The sequence below is a fragment of the Euleptes europaea genome, chromosome 4, assembly GCF_029931775.1.
Source record: "Euleptes europaea isolate rEulEur1 chromosome 4, rEulEur1.hap1, whole genome shotgun sequence".
NCBI classification, from domain to species: domain Eukaryota; kingdom Metazoa; phylum Chordata; class Lepidosauria; order Squamata; family Sphaerodactylidae; genus Euleptes; species Euleptes europaea.
In genome coordinates, this window is record NC_079315.1 from 88528238 (window position 1) to 88553765 (window position 25528).

The 25528-nt window shown below is 41.6% G+C and overlaps 1 protein-coding gene across 1 annotated transcript in view; it reads left to right on the forward strand.

Moving 5' to 3' along the window:
• The window catches only part of ARHGEF28 (Rho guanine nucleotide exchange factor 28), a 138475-nt gene that overhangs the window by 77016 nt on the left and 35931 nt on the right, over nucleotides 1-25528 (forward strand). Inside the window, exons 18-34 of the mRNA XM_056849020.1 lie at nucleotides 37-184; nucleotides 273-388; nucleotides 502-642; nucleotides 3078-3328; nucleotides 5381-5503; nucleotides 6236-6353; nucleotides 8146-8400; nucleotides 10411-10487; nucleotides 11258-11436; nucleotides 13588-13676; nucleotides 14320-14502; nucleotides 16799-16930; nucleotides 19312-19394; nucleotides 20148-20186; nucleotides 20290-20337; nucleotides 21697-22200; nucleotides 24639-24939. Of these exons, the coding sequence (XP_056704998.1) occupies nucleotides 37-184; nucleotides 273-388; nucleotides 502-642; nucleotides 3078-3328; nucleotides 5381-5503; nucleotides 6236-6353; nucleotides 8146-8400; nucleotides 10411-10487; nucleotides 11258-11436; nucleotides 13588-13676; nucleotides 14320-14502; nucleotides 16799-16930; nucleotides 19312-19394; nucleotides 20148-20186; nucleotides 20290-20337; nucleotides 21697-22200; nucleotides 24639-24939 (2787 nt within the window). The remainder of the gene's footprint in view (nucleotides 1-36; nucleotides 185-272; nucleotides 389-501; nucleotides 643-3077; nucleotides 3329-5380; nucleotides 5504-6235; nucleotides 6354-8145; nucleotides 8401-10410; nucleotides 10488-11257; nucleotides 11437-13587; nucleotides 13677-14319; nucleotides 14503-16798; nucleotides 16931-19311; nucleotides 19395-20147; nucleotides 20187-20289; nucleotides 20338-21696; nucleotides 22201-24638; nucleotides 24940-25528) is intronic.

Sequence of the window (25528 nt, forward strand, 5' to 3'; positions counted from 1 at the left end):
TATATAGATTCCTTACCTGAAGTTGTTGCTTTCCAGATCCATCATTCAGAGATATTCCACAGCCAGTATTGTCCCCAGTTCACTTTTCTACCTCCACACCTGTTGGGCTGTCCTTTGTAAAGAAAGATGCGTTGCAGTATCAGCACAACTTATCCAAAAGCGTTCCAAGTTCCAGTCTTGAAAGGTAAAGGGCGCTTTCTAAATGTGTTGTGTAAATACAGTACTGTCAGAGTGAGTTACATGATCCTTGCATGATTTTGTCTTCCTTCTAGAAAATGTTCATCCCCTTTGGAGTCAGACACTGATCCTTGGAGATCCAGGTCACACTCTGAAGAACTCTTACAATCAATCGGGAATGCGTCGTCAGTTGAGTCTTTTGTGATTGATGGTATGTTGTGAAAACTTTGGACAACACCAAGGCATAAAAATGACCATGAATATGTGCCTCCTTCATTAGGCCTGTTTCTTCACAACTGCTGTACATTTTTCACTTTCCCACAGATGATGTTGATGCCTCTTTGTGGAACGACCTCAGCACTGATGCTTTGGACTTTGAGGGAGAATCTTGGAGTCTTGTGGTGGACCCTTGGTTTTGTAGCAAGCAAGAAAAGGAGGTCATCAAAAGACAAGATGTGATTTTTGGTCAGTAGGACAGATATTCTTACAAGGGTCCATGTAACTGGATAGAAATGATTATGTGCTGGAATTATGCTTGTGGAACTAGATGAAATTGCATGTTATTTTATAAATCGGCATAAGGTGTTTATTCCTTTTTGTATGATAACCTGACATTCACTAATAGAGAAAGATGTGACAATAAGCTTTGAGTTAAAATGTCAAAAGTTTTTAGATTTCAATAATTGGATCAATTACTGAGATGTTAGATGTACATAAATATGGCATACTAGGCATGGCTATTATAATATGCCGTAGGGATGCCAGGCCAGGGGTGGATGTGACATTGCATGATGTGTTGATGTCACGTCCAGGTAAAAACTCGGAATGACATCATAGTGTCAGCTGACATGCTGATGTCACATCTGGGTTTTCACTGGGACAGGGCATCAATATGTCATGTGATGTCATTTCATTTCCCCTACTGTTCTTCCATCGGCCCTGATTCAAGGGCAGGTGGGAGGGCCCTGTCAGCAGGAGAATGTCTGCCAGAAGTGGGCAAATGGAATGTCTGTTGTGCCTACTATGTCCTGCTAGAAAACTTCCCATAGCATATTGTTGGCCGTTACAGGAACCAGAACGCTGCATTGGTTGACATCTTGGTCTCATCTAGCAAGGCCTTTCTTATATCCTTGTGATCCAGTGCAGTGTGCTGAAGTAGGCTTCCATTTGCAGATTTGCTACTAAGTACAGGAACCTTATTTTCCAATGTCTAACAGCTAATGCACTTCATTACTGAGAATATGAGACCAGCAATGTTTGTGCAACTTCCTGCTTTGCTTGTGATTCTTTGATGGGTATCAAAGAATGTGTGTGTCAGTTATCTAAAGAAAATTGTGAGTCTTTTGGTTATTGGATGTCTTTGGGTACATATTCAGTGCAGGGTTATTTAGGGCATTTTCACAATGGAAGCTCCTGCTTCCATTGGCTCTGTAACAGGAAGGTAAAACCTACTCTGCCAAGAATGTGCATTTTGGTTTGAAATATCTCTTTTTATACTCTCTATTTCAGTTCTGTCAGCTGTCAGATATTGTGTTTAACAGATCTATTGGTTCTTATCCTTCAAAGTAGGAATGGAAGATACACACATTTTCCCCATGTTCTTTCCCCTACTTTTTTTGTGTGTGGCTGTCAGTTATTTTTATTTTTTAATTCATTTTTTTAAAAGGGGTACAGGAAAGGGACAGATAGGGAAAAAGCTTTTACAATTTGTTTTGCTTCCGTGCTCATCAAAACCCGTCTGTATGTCTTCTTGTATTGTTGTTGTTGTTATTATCGTTATTAATCTTTTGATGGCACGGGAGGGTGAGGGTGAGGGGTAGGGCATGGGGGATGGGGGAATGACACTTGTGTTATGGACCCACCCACTCCCGTCTAACCTTGTGCCTGGTATTGCTTCATGTGGACCTATAAAATCTTTTACTAAGTTAGCGGTCTGAGGTGTCGTCAATCTATATAAAAGGTGTTTAGTCTGTCTCCTGGTAAAGATTGCGGATTCTTCCTGTTGTGGCTTGGATGAAATCCTAGGTGCATTGTCTTTGTGGTCTGGTTGTGACCTAGACCAGGTCTCATCCATGTCTTTTGTAAAATGATCGCCACTTTTGATGGTGTTCTTCTAATTGTGTGCCATGAATCAGGCTCGTCAGTCTCGCCATCATTGCGTAATCCAACATTTTTGTGATCCATTCAGATATTTTAGGGGGATTCCTTGCGTTTCCAGTTTCTTGCATATAGAACTCTCGCCGCAGTCACCGCGTATTGGAAGAATTCCTTTTGCGTGGTCTGTATCTGAGTTGGTGTCATTCCTAAGAGCATGGACTTCGGGTTGAATTTGTTCTCCCACTTTTTTGACCCTTAGAAAAACTATTCTTGGGGCAAGAAGCTTCAATGAGGATAGGGAAGGGGTAAAATTCTGCTTTTCTTTTCTGTTAGCAGAGACAGGATGGGAAATATCAGCCTCTTCCCTCTTCCTCTCTGCATCCCACCTCCCCGGCCTGCCCACTCCCATGATCTCAGGAGTAATTTTTCTGGGGGTCAAATAGGACTACCAGTGGGAGGGGGCTAGAGGAACATGGTAGTATTCAACATACAGTTGGTGCTTTTTATTGTACAGCCCATTGTAGGAAGGGCTCAAAGGAGATTTTCCTGTCTCAATGTGGACATGATTTTGTGCTAGATCTTTCACACCCTTATCAGGAGACCCATCTCATAAAAAAACTTCCATATTTGGTTCCCCCAGGGGTGGCTTGACCAGCGTGAAAGAACTTCTGCAGGTTGATTTTTCTTGTGTTCTAGGTAACTTAAGAGCACACTAGTATGTAACTCTGTTTGGAAGACATAGTGTAATGTGCAGTGGTCTGGTTTGTGATATAATCATTGTATACTTTCTTCCTCCATTGCAGAGCTGATGCAAACTGAAGTGCACCACATCCACACCCTGTTCATTATGTCTAAGATATTCCGAAAGGGAATGAAAGAAGAACTCCAACTGGACCACAGCACAGTGGACAAAATATTCCCCTGTCTAGATGAGCTGCTGGAAATTCACCAGCAATTCTTCTGCTCTATGAAGGAGAGACGGCAGGAGTCAAGTCAGGGGGGAAGTGACAGAAACTTTGTAATCAGCAGAATTGGAGATATACTTGTACAGCAGGTAATGGCATTCCCTAATGGCATTTATACAAGAGGAAAGTCTAAAAAGATGGATAAAATAGAGACATTAAACTAACAATTAGAGGAAAACCTCACTTATATAAGAGCAAAAACCAGTGTGCTGTAGTGATTGGGAGTTTCACATCTCGGCCTAAGGAGGTTCAAGACCCCACTCAGCCGTGAAGCTCAGGCTGACCATTCATTCTCTCTCTGCCTAACATACCTCACAGGATTGTTGTATTGATAAAATGAGGGAAAAACCCCCCCAAAAACCCTGAGCTCCTTAGAGAAATGGCAGGATAAAAGGTACTAAATACATAAATAAAAGGTATCTGAATGTCTTAAGGGTGATAGAATGCTGAGATTTCATCTTCAACTCTGCACATCGCCAAATCTTTCATTCAGGGCATCATTAACCGCTTCGTACTGGTGTGAGTGTACCAGAAGATTCCTGCAGAAGAAAGGGGTGTTTTTCAGTGATTTCCCCCTCACACTGCAGAGCTCTGACATCTTTGATGCTGTTTATGGGAACCTCCTTTTCCCCAGGAGCAGTATTTAAGTGGGTGTTTTGGGCATTTTGTGTAAAAGAGACAGTCTTCACTTGAACCAAAAGGGAACCAGGCTGCTGGCGATTAATATCAACAAGGTGACAGAGCAGCTTTTAAACTAATCCCGGGAGGAAAGCCAGCAGCAGCTGGAGAGCCTCCACCTCAAGACAAGTCAGTCCAAAGGGATGATGGTGTAAACACTCATGATAATATTGATAGGAGCATAATAGAACATGGGGGTGAAGGCAGGATGGCAAAGGAAGGCCATGTGTGGTGATTAAGGGGGGAACCAGAAAATTACAGTCCAGTCAGCTTAATGTCTGTCCCAGGCAAATTAGTAGAAACTGTAATCAAAGATAGAATATTATTTATTTATTTACATAATTTATATAGAAGAACAAAGCCTGCTGAGGGAAAATCAACATGGCTTCTGCAAAGGGAAGTTCTGCCTCACCAACCTTTTGGAGTTCTTTGAGAAAGTGAGCAAGCATGTAGACAACTGTGACCTGTTAGACATTATATACTTGGGCTTACAAAAGACTTTTGACAGTGTACCCCACCAAAGACTCCTGAGTAGATTTAGCAGTCATCTGATAAGAGGATGGTTTCTCTAATGGATTAAAAATTGGTTAAATGATAGGAAGCAAAGAGTAGGAATAAATGGGCAGTACTCACAATGGAGGGAAGTAAGCAGTGGGGTTCCACAAGGATCAGTGCTGGGGCTGGTACTTTTTAATTTGTTCATACATGATCTGGAACTAGGAGTGAGTAGTCTAGTGGCTAAGTTTGCACTTGACACAAAATTAGGATGGAGAAAACCAGGGCTGACTATGAGGAGCTCCAAGAGGGTCTCCCACAAACTGTAGATAGTCCAATGAAAGCATCAAGCCAATGTACTGCAGTGGTGAAAAAAGCAAACTCTATGTTAGGAATTATTAGGAAAAAGATTGAAAATAAAGCAGTCAATATTATAATGCCCGTGTATAGATCTATGGTGTGACATAATTTGGAATACTGTGTACAGTTCTGGTCATCGTATCTGAAAAAGGACATTAGAGAAGGAAAAGATACAGAAGAAGACAACCAAGATGATTAGGGGTTGGAGCACCTTCCTAGTGAGGAAAGGCTGAAGAGTCTGGGATTTTTCAGTTTAGAAAAGAGACAACTAAGGGGGGGTTTATAAAATTATTCACAGAGTAGAGAGAGTTGACAAAGATAACTTTTCCCTCCCTCTCCCAAAATACTAGAACTTCAGGGTATCCAGTGAAGCTAATGGGTAGTAGATTCAGGACAGAGAGTGATTAAAATGTGGAATTCACTGCCAGAGAAGGTAGTGGTGGCCACAGGCATAGACAGCAGTTTTATGTGGATTACAAATACAATTTCAATGTAGGATGTGTTTCCTTTTAATAAAGTTTCGACTGACTTCAAAAGTTAGTCTGTCCTATTGTTTGTAAAGCATTTGGTATTCTAATGAATACAAGTTAATTGTTGCTTTTGATCAGTTTTCAGAAGAAAATGCAACCAAAATGAAAAAGATATATGGGGAATTTTGTAGTCATCAGAAAGAGGCAGTCAGCCTTTTCAAAGAGCTGCAGCAAAACAAAAAGTTCCAGAATTTCATCAAAGTAAGTTTTTAATAGCACATGTGGTATTCCTATAATGATGAAAGCATGAATAAATGAATCCTAATGGGAAGTTATTGTTGTTTTTAAAACAGTGCTTTTTAAAGAATTATTTTTTAATTAAGGAAATGTTATGGACACAAACTTTTCAGACACAAAATGTTGCAGATGCTCGGTTGAATTGTGTTCCGAAATTGGGCTCATGGCATTCAGTAAAGCTTTTACAAGGGAAAATTTTTTCCCCTTGCAAATTCCAAGGGATAACAATTTCTGTTTCCTATTCTGTTTGGATCCTTGTTTTAACCTCTCAACCTTATAACGCACATACGCACATATGAATAACTCTTAGCAAGAGCCTGCTGCCTATAGGCTTGAACAAAATAAAAAATAACAATAAAAGCCACCTCAAATCAGTGTGACAGAACCACAATGGAAACAGGAGCCACTGGGCTTCTTGTTCAAATAATTGTGGCCTTTGTGTTTCATAAGTGCGTTACTTTTAATTGCAAATATTCAGAGGCCTTTCATTGCCTTAAAGATATTACCTAATAATTCAAGGTGATTAAAATACATAGTTGGCTTATTGCCTGCTCCAACTAAAGACTTTACTTGAAGACAGTGAACAACAGATTAATAGCAAATGGACCAAACCAGACAAAAGTGATAGACCAACTCTTCTTCCAATAAAAGATGTAGCACACAAAGGCTACATTTAAAATCTATCTATTTTTACAGCTGCGGAGCAGCAATTTGTTGGCTCGGCGTCGTGGAATCCCGGAGTGCATTCTGCTGGTCACTCAGAGAATTACTAAGTACCCAGTGTTAGTAGAAAGAATATTACAATATTCCAAAGGTTTGTAGTGATTTTTATTCACGTCTCATGAGAAATCCTAAAGGTTTATTCCACTGCATAAAAATAGAGGTACCAAAGGTGTCTTTCCTTTTTTATATTGTGAACTGGATGATAGCAGCTGATTATAGCTATGGATCTTTTTTAAAAAAATTACTAGGAAAATGTCGGAGGGTATAAAGGATTTAGGATCAAAGGTTGGTAAAAATCCTGCTTGGCCCTTAGATTTCGTATAGCGACTTGACACAAAAAATCCCAATTGCAGGATAAAGAATGGGTTTGATTTTCCAATTTTCTTCCAGGGGAGGGAGGAGGATGGCCAAAATGATAACAGTTGGTAGCTACATGTGTTAGGGATTATATTTTATTTTGAGTATCCTTTTTGTAACTTTTCCACCCTGGGTTGTACTATTATCAGTGCCTAAATTCCATGCAACCCCTTTTGGTATGTTGCTTTCTCCTGATTCCTATTGCTTTTTTCTTCAGAAAATTCCTGTTTCCACTTCTGTGAGAATAGTGTGAGAGGAGGGCCCCAGAGGGTATAGGGATTTTCTCACCTGGAACCATTCAGTTTGCTACCTGGTGCAACCTAGAGAGCAAGAAATTTGCAGTCCTTCTTGAATAAAGCTGGGGAGGGAGAAAAGCCAAGTTGTTCCCCTCCAAGAAGTTAAAATTTTGGCAGTGGCAACTAAGTTTTTCACCCCTGGAGCCTGAAGGAATGGCGAGAGGATGTTAAAGAGTGCCAAAACAAACAGATTGCACTTCACCCAGAAGAGCAAATTTTTAAATTTTATATTCCCTCAGGGTAGCTAATTTATAGAAGAAAGAGGACCAAATGTGCTGTAGTACTTAGTAACCAACAGTTAATGCACTTTGACGTAATTGTTGGGAACTTGTGTAAAGAGGGAAATGCTCGTAGAAGCCAGGATCTAAAGGTGCATACCTAGAGCCCAAGTAAAAAATTTCTGGACTCACTACAAACTTGTAATATGCCTTATTCCACACAATATTGTGAAAGAAAAATGTCCATTTGATTTCTGAAATGACTATATATATCTATATATCTATCTATATCTATATCTATATATCTATCTATATATATATATCTATATCTATCTATCTATCTATCTATCTATCTATCTATCTATCTATCTATCTATCTATCTATCTATCTATCTATATATTATGGCAATGGGCTTGCAGCTTGATCTCAAAGAAAATTGCTGCATCGGCAACAGTCCTTGCATACACAGAAGAGCTAAAATTGCTCCTCACTGTCTGCGCTAAGCGATTCTGTCCCTACTATCCTTACCACATACAAAAGGTTTAGTGCAAAGTAATCCTTCTAATACAGTTTCAGAAAGAAATTAAATGAAATTATCAACTCATTGTACATTCCAAACCATCAGTTTTACATTCCGTTGCGCCGTATGCATGTTGTTATTCCATTACAAATTATATTGAAGTGATGTGTGTTGCTGCAGACTTTGTGCTACTGTTCGCATAAATGGAACTACACTAAGCGCATTTCTCCTTTTGCTCACACATCGCTAGATTTGAGCCGTTGCTTGGGTCCTGCTCTAGGCCAGTATCCATGTCAAAGCACAAAAATGCACATATATTCATTTAAACAGTATTTGTAATAATGCATACATGTTTAATCTATAGATTAATCTATAGAATCATGTAGAGAGGTAATCTGAAAATTATGTCCCATGTCTTGGGCTGTGAAAATCCACTCAAAGGCCTTCCTGCAACTCCTTTATTTTTATATATTTTGTTTGGTTTTCTGCAGAAGGAACTGAAGAACACCAGGACTTATGTAAAGCCCTTGGTCTAATCAAGGATATGATTGCAGCTGTTGATTTGCAAGTCAATGAATACGAGAAAAAACAGAAATTGCTCGAGATTCTCAGTAAAGTTGAAAACAAAACATATACCAAGTTGAAAACTGGGCATGTTTTCAGAAAGCAAGATTTGATCAAGAAAGAGAGGACACTTCTGCATGAAGGCTTAGTTTATTGGAAAACGGCTACAGGGCGTTTCAAAGGTGCTTGCCCTTTTTATTACAAATAATGTGTGACTCTCTTATGAGATTTTTGAAAAACCAGTGATTATATTTTTAGCCATGTGCATTTGGAAAAGTGGTCTGCAGAAAAATGTATTTTGTGTCTGGAAAAATGTAGAGTAATTAACAGGATTAAGCAGGGGACCCACAAGGACTTGTAGAGGGCATCTCATTCCCCCTCCCCATTATTTCCTCCTTCCCTTTCCTGAAAGCTCACATGCCCTGTCCTCTTTTCCTGTTTCCTACTCTCCTTCCCACCCACCCACCAACATACCTTTATCTGCTCCCTGTCTTCAACTTTCCCTCCTCCCCTCCCCTCTGGCATCTTCTCTCTGGGAAAAATGTAGCTGAGTAGCATGGTGCCACTCGCCAGGATAGGCCCAGTTGTGTGGTGCTGGCCTGGATGGTTCCCGTTGCAGAGTGAGAAACCTGCAAGGACTTGTGGGGGCATCTCCCGTTTCCTATATTCCCCTTCCCATTTCTTCTTTCCTTCCTCCTGCCTGCCTCCATATCCTGTCCCCTTTCTCTGCTTTTCCTCCTGCCCTCCCCCTGGCAGCTTTTACCTGGGAAAACCATGGCCAAATTGTGCAGTGCAGGGGGCACCTCACTGCCCCCCATATCCCATTCCCCAATATTGCCTCTTCCCCTCCTCCTAGCTATCTTAACCTTTCTCTGGTTTCTTTTCTCCCTCTCACCCACCCACAAACTTACCTTTTATCTGCCCCCCATCCTCAGCTATACTTATTATTCATTTACTCCATTCAAACTTGCCTTTCTCACCAATGGCCCCCAAAGCCGCTTACGTCATTCTTCTCTCCTCCATTTTATCCTCAAAACAACCGTGTGGCATAAATTAAGCTGAGAGCATGTGGCTGGCCCAAAGTCATCAAGTGGGCTTCCATGGCAGAGTGGAGATTCGAGCCTCCGTCTTCCAGATCCTAATCTAAAACTCTAACCACCACACCACACTGGCTATGATGAGGTGGCTGCTGTTAATAGTAGCAAGCAGCTAGGCCTGGGTGAGTCATGCAAATCGTGTGGTGGCTGCCAGATCTGGCCCCAATGAGTCCTCCTTCAAAGGCAAAAGCAGCCCTGGAAAGGGCCCTGCCCCCTCCTAGCCCCCTGCCCCCCTCCCCTTGCTGTGTAACACCGGCAGGATGCTGTTGCTGCTGCAGTTGTCTTGTTTGCGGGCTTCCTAGAGGCACCTTGTTGGCCCCGGTGTGAACAGACTGCTGGACTTGATGAGTAGGGTTGCCAGATCCTGGTTGGGAAATACCAGGAGATTTTGGGGGTGGAGCCCAAAATCTGGCGGGGTTTGGAGAGGGGAGGGACTTCAATGCCTTAGAATCCAATTGCCAAAGCGGCCGTTTTTTCCAGGTGAATTGATCTCTGTCGCCTGGAGATCCGTTGTAATAGCAGGAGATCTCCAACAACCGCCTGGAGGCCTTGGTCTGATCCAGCATGGCTTTTCTTATGTTCTTATTTCACTGATATAAACCAAGGCTTGAAAGCTGGCAGCTCCTACAATTTTCAATTTACCCTCCCCACCCGCCCGTGGAAGACCAATCAATAGCCCCTTTCCAGAGAAGTAATGAATCAGAATAATAACTGATCTAATTGCAATGTAACTTGACATCAGTTTTATGATCTGATTATATCATAATTCTCAAATCACTTTTAGGCTTTAAGTTTGTACCGAATATGATATGCAGCTTATAATTAAATTTGTTTTCTAGTGACGCAGTTACTGTGTTGAGTTTACTTGAGAAGTGAAAACTTAACAGTCTCACTATCACCTTCAGTCCAGCACTAGGTTATAGTTGTTTCCTAAGGTTAGGGAACATTTTAAAATTGTTTTTAGAATGGTATCTTAGAGCTTATGAGCTCATCTTGGTGGCTTGTAAGCATTTTTCTTTAAGTCTGTACTTATTTCTTTGACTTAAAGTAAAAGAAGCAAATAATTTATGTTATCCATTTTCTTTCTTTTAAAAGATATTTTAGCTCTGCTTCTAAATGATGTGATGTTGTTTTTACAAGAAAAAGATCAGAAATATATCTTTGCAGCTGTTGTAAGTATGATCATTTTTAAAAGTTAATTGTATGCTTGGATTATCTTAATTGTATATTGCAATTTTCCATATCCAGGCTTTTTCACTTGGTAATTGCATCTCTACTTCTTTGTTAACAGCCGTAATTATGACTATGACTGAACCTTTTTATCAGGATGAAAATCACATTTATTTTATTAAGTCTATTTCTCCCAGAGCCAGCGTGGTGTAGTGGTTCGAAGCGGCGGACTCTAATCTGGTGAACTGGGTTTGTTTCCCCACTCCTCCACATGAGCAGCGAACTCTATTCTGGTGAACTGGGTTGGTTTCCCCACTCCTACACACGAAGCCAGCTGGATGACCTTGAGCTAGTCACAGTTCTCTCAGAACTCTCTCAGCCTCATCTACCTCACAAGGTGTCTGTTATGGGGAGAGGAAGGAGATTGTAAACCAGTTTGAGACTCCTTAGAGAAAATTGGGGTATAAAAACCAACTCTTCTTCTTCTTCAGATTGTGGCTAAATACTTTAGAGGTTTAGAATTTGTTTTTAGCAGGTAAGAAACATTTAAAGGGTAGCCAGAGATTTTGTGATGTGTGGTAAGGACCAATAAAATAACAGAAGAAGGCATAAAATGAATAAAATATGCATGATCTATCATGCATACAAGTGCATGATAGATCATAATTTACTACCACATTACAGACAAGACCTAATTTCATGATGCGGTTATACTCCTGAGGATTTACTGATAAGGTTCTCTTGTTTATTTTGATTTACTTCTTTTGTTTAGGACCAGAAACCTGCTGTTATAGCTCTACAGAAACTTATTGTCAGAGAAGTAGCCAATGAAGAGAGAGGGATGTTCCTGATTAGTGCATCATCTACAGGGCCTGAGATGTATGAAATTCATACCAGTTCCAAAGAGGAACGTAGTCATTGGATGAGGCAGATTCAAGAAGCTGTGGAGAGGTATGTGCTATCATTCTGGACATTATGCATTGCTTTTGATCTTCATTTACCACTAACAAAAGTCCTGTGTGGTTGGTTAAGCTGAGAGAGTGGCTGGCAGGCCAAAGTCACCTAGGGAGCTTCATGGCTTATTATGGCTTTTGTTATGACTTTGGCCCTGTTATGAGAATTCTTAAGATGCACCCTCCAGACCAAATTAGCTTGGAAGTGAATTCCTAAACAACAGAATTTGGTAACTTGCTTTATGGGTTTCACATTAATTTTCCAATTATACTTCTTTGGGTGATTAGATTTAGAAAACACCATCACTTTAGATTTCCCTTGGTTGATTGTCAACCCTTATGCATTACAATATTCTGAAAAGGCCCTCAACAGTCGTCAGAGGTCCATTGGAGATCTAGCTTACGCAGGAGATCTGCATATATCAGGGTGTTAGCCAACATTGGAGAATGGAATTTTGGGTTTCTCAAATAGGGTGCCATATAATTTACATAAAAATTAAACAATAATAGAGCTAGCTGGCATCCATGACTAGTGCCCTTCTGTAAAGGGACAGAATTGAACATATGGCCTACAGTGAACCCAAACTGAAAAGGAATCATAACTTCTTGATTAACTGTAACAATCTTTGGTCGATTGAGTATTTCCCTAATTTGTCCTACAAACGGTCCCTTGGGATCCCTTGGAGATCCATAAAAGCCATGTATAAATTGCTTCTTGGAGTTAATGTATATTTCCTGGCTAAGTGATATAAAACTAAGCAGTGCTCTATTGTAGACCTTCCAGTAACAAAGCCTGCTTGTTCAGGACCTAGAATCTTTTCAGAAATCTCCCAGTCCAATAATCTCTGTAATAAGAAAGAGGCTTAGAGTTTTCCTAATGAGAACAAGAGACTAATTGGACAGTAATTAGATGGATTCGTCCTATCGACTTTTTATAGATAGGCACTATAATCGCTTGTCTCCACATGGTTGGGATTATACCAGTTTTATTTATCACTGAAAAAATGGAGCCAGAATAGAGCTGCAACATGTTATGCTGATACAGCTCAATGTGAATCATATCTGGGCCAGGAGCTTTCCCATTTTTCATTTTGCTGGGTTCTCCTCAGGTGAGATCTTAAGCCAAGGGGATAATTGCGCAGGACTTCCTTCCAAATTATTAGGGACTACAGGTGAAAAATAAAATTAGGAAAAATTGAGTTCCCATTCACTTGCAGGAATACGGAAGGGAGTTATTATGTTAGCACTAAATGCTGATGTTACCTGTTAAGTCCGCGTGGGGAGGACACACGAGGTCGAGATGGAGTTCCAGTTCAGCCATGACACCAAGCTGGCTCTCAATAGTAACATAATTTTTTTAGAATAGTATAGCCATGAGTTATGGCTGAGGGCAGCGATGGGAAGACACGCAGAGCCAGACTCTCTTACCTTGTTCCATTCTTCCTTCCCCTTCCCTTACAAGTCCCTTCCCTTAAATTTCCCTTAAATTTCTTCCCTTATTTTTTCTCATGTCCATCTCCCCCTCTTTCCCAGGTTTGTGAGACATCAGTAAAAGGGCATGGAGACAAGAACACCCTAGATAACATCCTCCCTAAATGTGGAGATTCTTGGTGCCATCGGGGTGGGATTTTATTTGTGGAATTTTAAATTGGCTATACTATATTGTACACATATTTTTACAGACTTGTAATGATGATGTTTTATCTGATGTTAGCCACTCTGAGCCTGGTTTGCCAGGGGAGGGCAGGATAAAAATAAATTTATTATTATTTTATTGCTGCTGTTATTGCTGTTGTTATTGCTGTTGTCGTTATCGTTATTATCATTAACACTGCTTTTAAGCGAATGAGCCATTAAAACACTTTGAGTATTCGTTTGGCACTATTACTACTACTATTCAGACAGATCCAATACGTTAAAATCATAACATGTATTTTAGTCCAAAGATTGACGACTGTGATATGACAGAAATTGGTATTTATATCTTCTGTGTGCAAACTGGTAGTCTGTGTGCAGACATTTCAATGTTTACAGGTATATGTGTGCATGTGTGTGATTTATTAAAAACATGCATACATGCATACTTAAGTACCTTTTGAAAGAAAGAGATTGATTTTGCTTTATTTATATTTGCATTTAATCACTGAAGCTGTCCAGAGGAAGAAGGAAAAATGAATGAATCTGATGAGGACCGAAGAATAGCTGAAGCCAGAATAGCTAAAATCCAAAAATGTCAAGGTATGGTATTTACCCTAGTGCTCTTGGGGAAAAAATTTACCATGGCAAAAAATTAAGAATATTGAAAATTAAATGTGTAACAGAAATAGAGTAGATTAATGGCTAAGACTGATAGCCTAGTTATGTATTGCATATTTCCATGAAACTTGTTAGATATTAGAGTTAGTGATGCACAAAGATGCGAAGGAGAATAAAAACAGCACGAAATGCACACAGAGGTTTTTCTTCATTTCAGTAACTCTAGTGCACTTTTAAAAATTTCTACACAATGTCTTCCTTCATTCCTGCACCAATTGTGAACAGCGTTTTTTTCCACTAAAAACTCTGCTTAAAAAAAAAAGAAAGCCTGAAAAAAAATCTTCCCTGGCATGACATTGTTGGGACTGTCGTTCTCATGTGGCAGTTGAGGGCAGCAGGAAAAAAGGAAGACCCAACAAGAGATGGATTGACTCCATAAAGGAAGCCACAGCCCTCAGTTTGCAGGACCTGAGCAAGGCTGTCAAAGATAGGACATTTTGGAGGACACTGATTCATAGGGTCGCCATGAATCGGGAGCGACTTGACGGCACTTAACACACACACACACACACACACACACAAACATGGTTATTAATGTAATATGTGTTTTTTTATATTCTTACAGCAATCTTGAGTAACAAGGACCAACAGATCTGTAGCTGTTTGGAAGATAAGCTTGACATCTATGCAAAGCTTGGAGATATGAGCGGGTTTGAAGACGTTCATGTGGAACCGCATTTGTTTATAAAGCCTGACTCTGGAGAAACACCTCAAGTGGCCTCACTTCTATCTGCAGCTCTCAGGGAAGGTAAGGCTGTCAACCTACACCCCTGCTTTCGCTGAGGATAAAGTCATCACCCAGGCCCATTTTGTCCCCTTTCATAACACTTCGGTTTGTCTCTAGCGGTTCTTCAGTGTTCCGGTGCTACTGCTCATGTCTATTCCTGTGTGTAAGATCATTCTCCAGAGTTTTTGGGCTGTTGTCGTGGGTCAAGTTAGTTGTGTGTGATTGGAAACAAGCCTCCTATTCACCAGTTGCACCCGCTCTTGCATGTGCACACAAACACATGCATTGCTGCCTCTCATAATACCAGAATGTGGGGTTATCTGCTGAAGCTGGAGGGAAAGACATTAAAAACAGAAAAAAGGAAGTATTTCTTCACACAATGTATCTTTAAATTGTGGAACTCCCTGCCCCAGGATGTGGTGATGGCTGCCAACTTGGAAGGCTTAAAGAGCGGAGTGGACATGTTCATGGAGGAAAGGGGTATTCATGGCTACTAGTTAAAATGGATACTAGTCATGATGCATACCTATTCTCTCCAGGATCAGAGGAGTATGCCTATTAAATTAGGGGCTTTGGAACACTATCCATCGCATAGTTCCAAGTGTAGGAAATGTATGATTGGCTGGTGCTAAACTGAACAAAATTAAACAATTGATTCTAAATATCCCACTTTTCAAACATGTCCAGAAAGTAGCACGTAACGTCATAATACAAATACAACCATAAACGTTAAACAAAGTTTATCTGGTACCATACTGGAAGGACCTGAGTGCATGGATTTTGAATAAGTTTTTGTGATCAATGTTGGATGCTATGCATACAAAATAATTAGGCTTTAGACAGTCTATGCATGTGTGAAGTTGTTCTAAATTATTCTTCTAATGATGTGAGGAACTTTGCCCTTGCAGAGAGTCTTGATTGATAGCACCAGCAAATTTATTTTTACATATTTTCAGGCATTTTAATGATGGCGTGGTTGGATAAAAGCCAGTCCACTTACTATAAAATCTGCCTCATCATCATATTTCCACAGCGAGTGCTATTGAAGATTACCATTTTGGTTCACCTCTGAAAAACCCTCTTGCTGCTAAGATACTCATTAGAACGTTCATGCATCAGTAAAGACATTCAGAAATTAGGGAATGTGATCTGACAAATGAACAGAATTCAGATTCATTCAGTTAGTTGCTCTTCTGCTTGGAGATGAAGAAATGGTTCGCTCTAGCCACATCACAGTCACTGTCAGGAAAACTGTTAACTTCACAGACATGTGAAATAATGTCAAGATTATGGACTGATTCAGGATGGCCAAGAGCTTTAGACAAAGGCTATTTCCAGAAAGGGGCATGAAATAACACAGCCCTGCCATGGCAGCAGCATGAAATGACACTGCAATAGCTTGGAATTGCAGCCACACACCCGGTTCCCACACCACATGCTCTGCTGCCATGCTTCTCCATGTCATTCCATTGCATTGCCCAGGGCCCCCACAGCCTGCAACCCCTCCCCAAAGCCTTTTCCTTTCTTTTCCCCAGCTATGTTGTACTGCTCAGTAAATAAATGAAAAACCCTTTAACAGGATGAAAGGGGAGGAATATAGAGCATTGGCCAACCCCGCACACTCTAAAGGGGCTGCAGGGCAGTGTACAGATGGATGGTCCACTCACAGCCACCCTGTAGTCATACCCAGATTAGGCATAAGAACATAAGAAAAGTCCTGCTGGATCAGACCAAGGCCCGTCAAGTCCAGCAGTCTATTCACACAGTGGCTAACCAGGTGCCTCTAGGAAGCCCACAAACAAGAACACCGCAGCAGCATTATCCTGGCTGTGTTCCAAAGCCTCTAATATAGGCACGCTCCTCTGATCCTGGAGAGAATAGGTACACATCATGACTAGTATTCATTTTGACTAGTAGCCATGGATAGCCCACTCTTCCACAACCATGCCCACTCCCCTCTTGAAACCTTCCAAGTTGGCAGCCCATCACCACTTCCTGGACAGGGAGTTCCACAATTTAACAATGTGTTGTGTGAAGAAATGCTTCCTTTTATGGACAGATGGCATGATGCTGTCTGGATGCTCCCCTTTACTGTGGGTGCGTTCTGCTCCCCATGCCAGAAAAAAATATATATCTCCATGTAGAAACAACCAAAGATTCCCTCTGGGCCTCGCCCCCATCTAATTCAAAAATTGTCTAAAAATAAACCGTATGAGCTGCACAAGTGCATAGGTGGCCAGGGCCCCTGCAACGTTGCCTCCCCATTCAGCCCCTCCCATCCTTGGAATAGCCTCCTGAACTCTCGTTCCTTCTGCAGTGGAAAGCCTCCACGTGGCTGTGGCATCTACACAGACAAATGACACAAGCCAGGCGACAGACGAGAGTACTAGAGAATCAAGCCTGACGGAAGATCTTTCTGCGACGGATGTCTGTGAATCTATGACTGATTGTTAGTAAGACCTGTCCTTTTCACCTAGATGCTATGCTTAAATTACAACGCTTTTTAAAACTTCACCTATCCCAGTGTAAAGCAAAACAGGGTCAAGAAAGAAAAATGTCTCACGTTGGCCTTCTGTGTATGATGTAGACAATATATTACTGTCTTCTCCTATATGTTCCTGACTGGGAACTAAGATCATAGAGAGAGGCCTTTCTTTACTGTTCCACTGAACAAAGAAGCTTGTCTGGTGGGGTACACAAAAGAGGTCCTTTCCAGTGGTAGCCCCACAGTTATGGAGCAACCTCCCCAGGGAGGTGTGCCTGGACCCCTCGCTCTTGATCTTCAGGAGGCAGCTGAGGACAGTTTTATTTATGACAGCATTTGATTAGTTTTTCTGCCAACTGGCAGTTTTAATTTTTTTTTTTAACTAGTGGTTTCATGTATTTTTCCAAACGTCTCTTGCCTTGAAAACCCTGTGGGGTCGCTATAAGTCAGCTGTGACTTGACGGCACTTTCCTTCCTTCCTTTATGTATTTCTATGTATTTTATTGCGTTTTATTAATATTTGCAATGTAAGCTGCCTTGAGTTTTGTGTAAGGTAGAAAGGCAGCTGATACATGCTTTAAAATAAATAAACAAACAAATAAATATTACAATACAGAGGTCTTTAATGAATAATAACTAAGTATGTGTGTATGTAGTTACCTGTATAATGTGTATAAATTTAGGGAGACAGCTTGGTGTAGTGGTTAAGAGCGGTGGTTTGGAGCAGTGGACTCTAATCTGGAGAACCGGGTTTGATTCCGCACTCCTCCACATGAGTGGCGGATTCTAATCTGGTGAATCGGGTTAGTTTCCCCAATCCTACACATGAAGCCAGCTGGGTGTCCTTGGACTAGTCACACCTTTCTTAGAGCTCTCTCAGCCCCACCTACCTCACAGGGTGTCTGTTGCAGGGAGAGGAAGGGAAGGTGAATGTAAGCCGGTTTGATTCCTCCTTAAGTGGTAGAGAAAGTCGGCGTATAAAAACCAACTCTCCTCCTCCTCCTCCTCAAGGCACTTTTTTCTCTCGCTGTTCCCTGGGTACATGCTCTCATGGAGAAAAGTAATGTGTGAACTTGACATTCACGGATATTGTCAGTGAGTTAGATGCAAAGGACTGCAAGCTGATTTCTTTCACAGAGTAGATCTTTTCTTTCACAGAGTAGATCTTTGCTACAAACCCTTCCATAAAGGTAAAGGTCCCCTGTACAAAGCACCGGGTCATTCCTGAACCATGGGGTGATGTCACATCCCGACGTTTACTAGGCAGACTTTGTTTGCAGGGTGGTTTTCCATTGCCTTCCCCAGTCATCTTCCCTTTACCCTCAGCAAGCTGGGTACTCATTTGACTGACCTCGGAAGGATGGGAGGCTGAGTCAACCTTGAGCCGGCTACCTGAAACCAACTTCTGTTGGGATCGAACTCAGGTCGTGAGCAGAGCTTGGACTGCAGTACTGCAGCTTACCACTCTGCGCCACAGTGCTCTTCCATAGACACACCAAAACATGACTTCTGGTGGTTAGCAGATGCTCAGTAACACAGCCTGTTCTCTGATAAATCAGAACAGTACAGCAAATGATTAGACTAAAGTGGATTCGTTATATTTCACATGGCATAGGCAATTCTGTGTCAGTATGGAATGATTCCATTAAAGTCAGAGAAATTGTTGCTGGACATTTTGGGCTTTCCCCATGAATAACTTGTGGCTTTCAAAATTCATTCTGAAATTATTTTCTATTGAAAGTTAATGAAATAAGCTGATATTGCAGTGCTTGATACTCCGTTCATTTGAAAATAGTTTCATATCTTAGGTTCATCTTAAAGATTTTCATGGCAAATTCCATTCATAACTTCTGTCGCCGTACATTTTAAAGCTCAGATAGCGTAATGAATGGCCAGTTCACGTGTGCCCTGAGCTTGGAGATGTAATAGGCCTCATGACTTTGTCCAAGGCTCACATACAGCCTCCCCACACATGTACAGCATCTTTTATGTTCAGTCACCTGTAAAGTCATACCCAATTATGCCTTACCTATGAGATTCATCCATGGCAAAAAAAAAAAAAGGCTCTTGAAAGCATGGGCTCAACTGACAGCAATCAGGGGATGCCATTTCAGTGGCTAGGTAGCTCTTTGTCCTTATTATGAAGAGCAAAGTAAAATTATGCACTAGTGTGGGCCTGTCTGAATAATTTATACAGATCACAGAATTATGTTTCTTAGGTCTAGCATTACCTCTGTACAGCAGGTTTGTTTATTTTAGAACTGGAGAATATACTTGATTCACGAGTGCATGCATGTAGTTCACATGTGTTTGACCTATCTTTTCCTGATGCTTTTAATCACTAGTAACAGAAATAAAAGGAGATGAGCCTTATGATGCAGATGTTCGTGATACAAACAGCATAGTAGAAGTTGATGTGCTGGATCAGGTACTACATTTGAGACACTTTCTTTAAAATTCATATATGCTCTGCACATGTACAGAAATGATGCACAGTCTTAGAATGTGGTATGCATAATGCTCAGTCCTCCTTCCTTCTAACGCCACTTTTCCCATATCCCTTCCTCTGTCGGTTTCACCATCTGTTCATTAAACAAACATAACACTGAATTCCTTTTTAAAAAATCAAACTAAAAACATATTAAATCTTGTATAATTTATTCTGCATTCAGAATTTGGAATTTTTACGGGGCAAACTACATGTTGTTTCTGCCATGTTATCATCATGGGGACTTGCAGTAGGACATTACATGTGAGTTCCCCTTGGGAACTCAACATAGAAGTGCTACAGCTCCTTCCACTGGAGTCCTGACCTTAATTGGGCCCCACGGCACTCCTAATGGGGCCCTTCTGCACATGCCCATGGCGATCATATATCAGACATAACATATACTTTGGCTGTAAGATGCTGATCCACTTTTCAGTAGCAAAAAAAGTATATGTATTTTGTTGCATATGAAGAAAACTAGTTATATGGAAGTATATGACAATTAGAATGAATGCATTGTTTTGAAAATATGTGTGTATGTGACCTGCTAGATTATTTGTAGTCTCTTTAAAAAATTAAACACAGTGATGCAATTTTTGAGCTGTAGAAGTTTTCCGATACCTTAGCTGAGTCACCAGAAGGTGGCAGTCCAGCTCTACAAGAAAAGAAGCTAACTCCATTGTCTGTCTGTAGGAAGGAGACACCTGTTTCCCAACTTCTACACAGATTGAGGTGAGTCAGGTCAGCCACAAAACCTTTTGCTGTTGTTCTCCTTAAACTTGCTATGTCTTGTAAACAAAAAAAAATCTTTTCTGTTTCCCTCCCCTTTCTCTAGGTTGTACAGACTATCCAGAATTTAACCCGCCTCTTGTACAGTATACAGGTGATAATCACTTTTGACAACTTTTTTTGTAATTAGATTTAAAAAAAAAAAACCATCAGACCTTTCAACCATTGTTTAAATTTATAAACTTTATTTACAGATCCTCTCTTGATCATTGTCTTGTTCCTAGTTTCAGAGTGTAACCATGTTGGTCTGCAGTAGAACAGCTAGAATTGAGTCCAGTGGTACCTTTGTTTCTCGAAATCTTCTACCCCAAAAATCTTGATGGTCTCTGGGTGCTACTGGGCTCGATTCTAGCTGTCTTGTTCTTGGAGATCATGGCTCCTTTCCTTCTGCTCTTCATCTTGTGCTGCTCTTCATCCATTGCAGAGAAACATGCTTTGCCGTGGAGCATGTTTCTATGACCCTGGGCACTTTCTGCTCACTGGAAAGTGCAGCCCTTGCATGAACAGAAACACCTGATGCCAGAGAAATGCACACTACAGCAGAGGTCAGTGCTGTGCAAGCCAAAATAAGAGGTAGGATCCAAACTTATAAGCCTGTGTACATAGCTAGGGAATACAAGGGCCCTGATTGGCTCCCCCCCACACACACACCAGTCGGGTAAAAGAGGGACTGGCAGAGCAGGGAATGGACCTGGTTCTGTCACATTCTGCCACTGCCATGCCACTCTCCCCTTTGCTTCTAGTTTAGGTCTGCTGTTGCTACTACAAACCTTCTAATACGAGACTTTGGATTGCCCCTTATTCCTGGGGGTTCCTCAGGAGCAGCATTTCAGAGGGTGTTATAGGCTGCTGCAGGAGGAGAGAGGCGGCGACAATTGCCCCCCCCCCATGCCTGCAGAAATCTCGGCAGGATCCAACCCACGGGGCATTTGATAACTGCAGCTTTTCCCTTGGAGTTGGTTCATGGGTGATCAAAGCTTGTTAGCCCTGATTTGTTTGTGGACCACAATCGTCAGCTGTGCTGGTTCCGTTTCTTACACACACCTGCAGCGAGACAGAGTGAGGAGAAAAACAGATATTATAAAGAGAGGTAGAAATGGTTTCGACACACATTTTTTTGCGTTCCTAAGCATTTGTTTTCAGGACAGAGAATGTACGTCCAAACGTTTCTACCACACTCTAGTTTTCTGTCTGTCTTCGCTGTTACCCACAGCAGGACCTGCAGAAGATTAAGGCGAAACCCACTGAGGCAGACGCTCTGAGGTTTGTGTCTTTAAACGAATGCATACTATTAACTGAAGGAAGAAAACAGAGGGATGAATATGCAACAAGTCCTCCTACGTTACACTACTGTGAGCTTGTGTGATGAGCAGGTTTTTCCTCCAATGAAAGCACTAATGTTTAAATTCTGTCCCTTTCACCTATGGAAACCGTGTTTCGCTGTGATGTAAAGGCAGCCTTAGCCATCCAGGAGAGTCACATCGGGATCCATAAGCTCGTTCTACAAGAACACGAGAGATTCAGCTGGAGCCCCAGTTCTCGTACCACCTCCGCCTTGGAACAAGAAAAGAACCGAAACTTTAAACAGAAGGAGGAACTAGCAAATGTCCGCAAAGTTCAGCACCAGTTTCAGCAGGAGCAGCAACGGTGGCACCGCGAATGTGAGCAACGGCATCAGGAGCACCAGGCGAGGGAGAGCCAGCTTCTGGAGAGGGAGAAGGAGTGCTTAAGCCAGGAGGAAGCGCTTTGCAGGAACCGAGAAGAGCTGGACGCCCAGCTGCAGGATTACCAGCAGAACCTGGAGAGACTCCGGGAGAGCCAAAGGATGGTGGAGAAGGAACGGGAAACGGTGAAGCTACAACACAAGATCTTGCGCCATTGGAAGCACAGCCGCCAAAGCAGCCTGCCGGGGGTGATCTCGCCAGGGGACAATGAGGCATGCAAGACTTTCTCCAGAGTAAAATCTCTTAATATCTCTTGTAATCACTTTGATGTATGCTGTCTCTGTAGCACTTGCCATAATACTATGTGGGAGGCCAGTTTGCTTATCTCCCTGTTGAGTGTATGTGTAAAATGCCGTCAAGTAGCAGCTGACTTATGATGACCCAGTAGAATTTTCAGGGCAAGAGGCTAACAGTTGGTTTGCCTTTGCCTTCCTTTGCATAGTGACCCTGGAATTCCTTGGTAACCCCCCATCCAAATACTAACTAGAGCTGACTCTACTTAGCTTCCAAGATCTTACAAGATTGGGCTAGTTTGGGCCATCTTGGTCAGGGCTATCTCCCTGTTACAGAAGGGTAGGATTGCCAGCTTGCTTCTGGAGGCGGAGGATCTCCCACCCACAGCTCCTGGTGCCTGCCACCAGCTAGCCGGGCAATGGGAGGAAATGCCCAGTCCTCACAGCAGCCACACACACACACACATACACACACACATACCATGACTGTGTTAAAAAACCCTAACAGACAGTTGAATATCTTTATTCTGCAATTAACTTTATAACAGTGGTCTACCAGTTTCTCTGAAATCCCCCCTCTTATTTTTAGAAAAGTAAGTCTCAAGTGCTTTTTATTGTAAAGACATGCCTTTCCCCTTATATCTCTGCAATGAAAGGGGCTAGAGACTGGAGAGAGAGAGGAACAAGGGCATCGTTTGTACTGACGGGTCTGTGAAGAAGGGGGGATATAGGAGTGAATAGATGCTTTCTCATGGGGAGGAGGATAATTACACTAGGCAAGTTGGGAAGGCATATCTGGTGCAGCTCGTGTTCCTGTTCTCTTGGAATCTTGCTGCTGCTGAGGAGCTGTTTGCTTAAACACAAACCATATATGAATTGTATGTCCCAGAATTATGGGGAATTGCTACAGAAGAGGGGGGCATCCTTCATCAAGATCTCTGCTTTTTTCCTTAAAACAGCTATATAAAAAGTTACAAATCTGAATAGAGGATCATTCATGGTAAAAGAAAAACCACAGTTTTGAACAAATTAAACCAACTGGTCCCACTCAAGAACTTCTAACATACTGCAGTGGAATAGGATTCTTCTGTGGGCAGCAGCTCTCACAGTGCTTGTCAGTGTGGCCAGTGGTAATGCTTAATTCAACCCTTACTTTGGGCTCACTGTTTTTATTGGGCCAATGCACACAAGACTGTGTTGATAGTTTGCATGGCTGTTCTAATCTCATCCTAAATCATTTGTGAGAAACAGCTCCCACTGACAGTGGTTGTTTATGCATGGGAGTTTTCCCTGAGGTTCGTTGCACACTGGATCCGCGCTTTCCTATAGCGAATCTATGCACCAGCAGCCTCCACGCTCAAATCAAGAAGCATTGGAGTCCCTGTGCCTTGAAACACTGCTTTGTAATTGGCTGTAGTGCTTACTGTGAGAGAAAAGCCCCCCCCCCCGGAAACCCAAGTGCCGTGTTAAAAAGCATTTTAAAAAATGGAACTCTCTAAAAGAATTTGGGTGGGGGAAGAAACCCAAGCCTCATTTTTTAAATCCTTTCTTCTGCTCAGAAAGAACTCTGAGGAAGCAGGAAGCATTTGAATCCCCGCCCCTTGACACGCTGCTTTGTAATTAGCTGCTGTCTGTGAGAGAAATGGCACTCCCCAAGATTTTGTGTTCTGCGCTTTGCCTTATGCATGATTATTTAACCCGGAATAATCTCAGGAGAGATCAAAGAATCGGGTTAATAGAGGAAAAGGCAGTCCTGGGATTTGTGAGGGCTGGCTGCAAGGTTATCTCTAGTGGACGGAAAACTCAGGCATAACTTCAAGGAACAACCAAGACAGACCAGGGATGAACGTGAATGAAAGCACCCATGCATAAACAACCAGTATCAGACAGCTTTGAATAACATTGCAAATCAAAGCAAAGGGTGGATATTTGTGTGCACAGGAATCTGTGTCCAGTAGCATCTTTTCTCATAGACTATTCAGCAGAAACTGGGAGTTACTACCCAGTCCACATTGGCTGACATTGGTGTGCATCAGCATAGTGAATAACATGACTGGAACTACTGTCGGTGGGTGGAATTATGTTTACTAGACCTGCCATTCTCACTTTTGGTGAGCACAATAGAACTTTTTACATACATCACCCAGCAAAAAGGCCTGGACTGAGTACTATCATATATTACCAGTAGTAAACAGTCCCGCACTCAAAGAGGCAAATATTACATTGCAAAAGATTAAAGTTTAAAAATTCTTGCATTTTTTCACAATCTTTGCTCTCGTTTGTTGGCAATAGATGAATGCAGTGGATTTGTGTTCTTATTTTTACTCTCGTCTTTTAGCTAATTAATAAAGCCGAAGTATAGAAGAGGCAACTATGATGACAAATAAAAAATTGAAAAATTGATTTAATATTTTCTTTGTGTGTTTTTCTGTGTGCAGATCATGGGACATAATCGATCAGACAGTTTTTGTGGCGAAAATTCAGTCTTCATAAATGAAGCCCTATTACAGATGTCGTTAAACCACCTTAACAGATCAAACTCAAATCTAGTTTACCAGGATTGTGTACATGGAGTAAACCAGCCAAATTCGGATTTATCAAGGACTAGTGAAAATCAGACCAACTGCAACATGGACAGTTCTTGTCAGCAAGCATTTACTGGTGAGCTCTCGAAATCTGCCGACCTCTGTCATCACACAGCCTCCTCCTGCACAAGCAACAGCAATTCTTGTAATAATCGTAAGTCATATTTGAATTAGTAAGTGACATGTCACTGGTGAACTACATTTGCAAAGTTAGGTGATCTTGAGAATTCCTCATATACCATACACAGATAAATATACAAAACTGTGATAGTCTCCAGCAAGTACAATATCTACTTTTATATTCTTGTCTTGATGTTCATATTGCCTCCCTCTCAGGGAGGTTTCAGTGCAAAGAAGCCTGTAGGAAAAGGCATGCAAGAAAGTGGTGCCTTTCTTATTGCTTTTCCAGCCAGCAAACCTCACTCTCAGACCACGCCGTCACCCGCCTATTAAATTCCTGTAATGTTTTAAGAATTTGTAGTGGGGTGGATTGCTTTTTTGAGAAAAGGGGTGGAGAATGCTCCATTATATGGGTCCACATTGCCTTGTTGGATTATGACCATGGTGTGCTTCACCGGGGGATTTTAAGGGAAGGTAGCATAGTTGTGGACTGACTTTATTGCAAATTGTTGGCTTGTTTACAGAAGCTCTATTGAAGGACTTGGGGCAAGTTCCCCTGAATTGCAAAGCTGATGCTAGACATTACATCCTTTACAGGAAAAGGTGTGTCAGGAGAGGGGAAG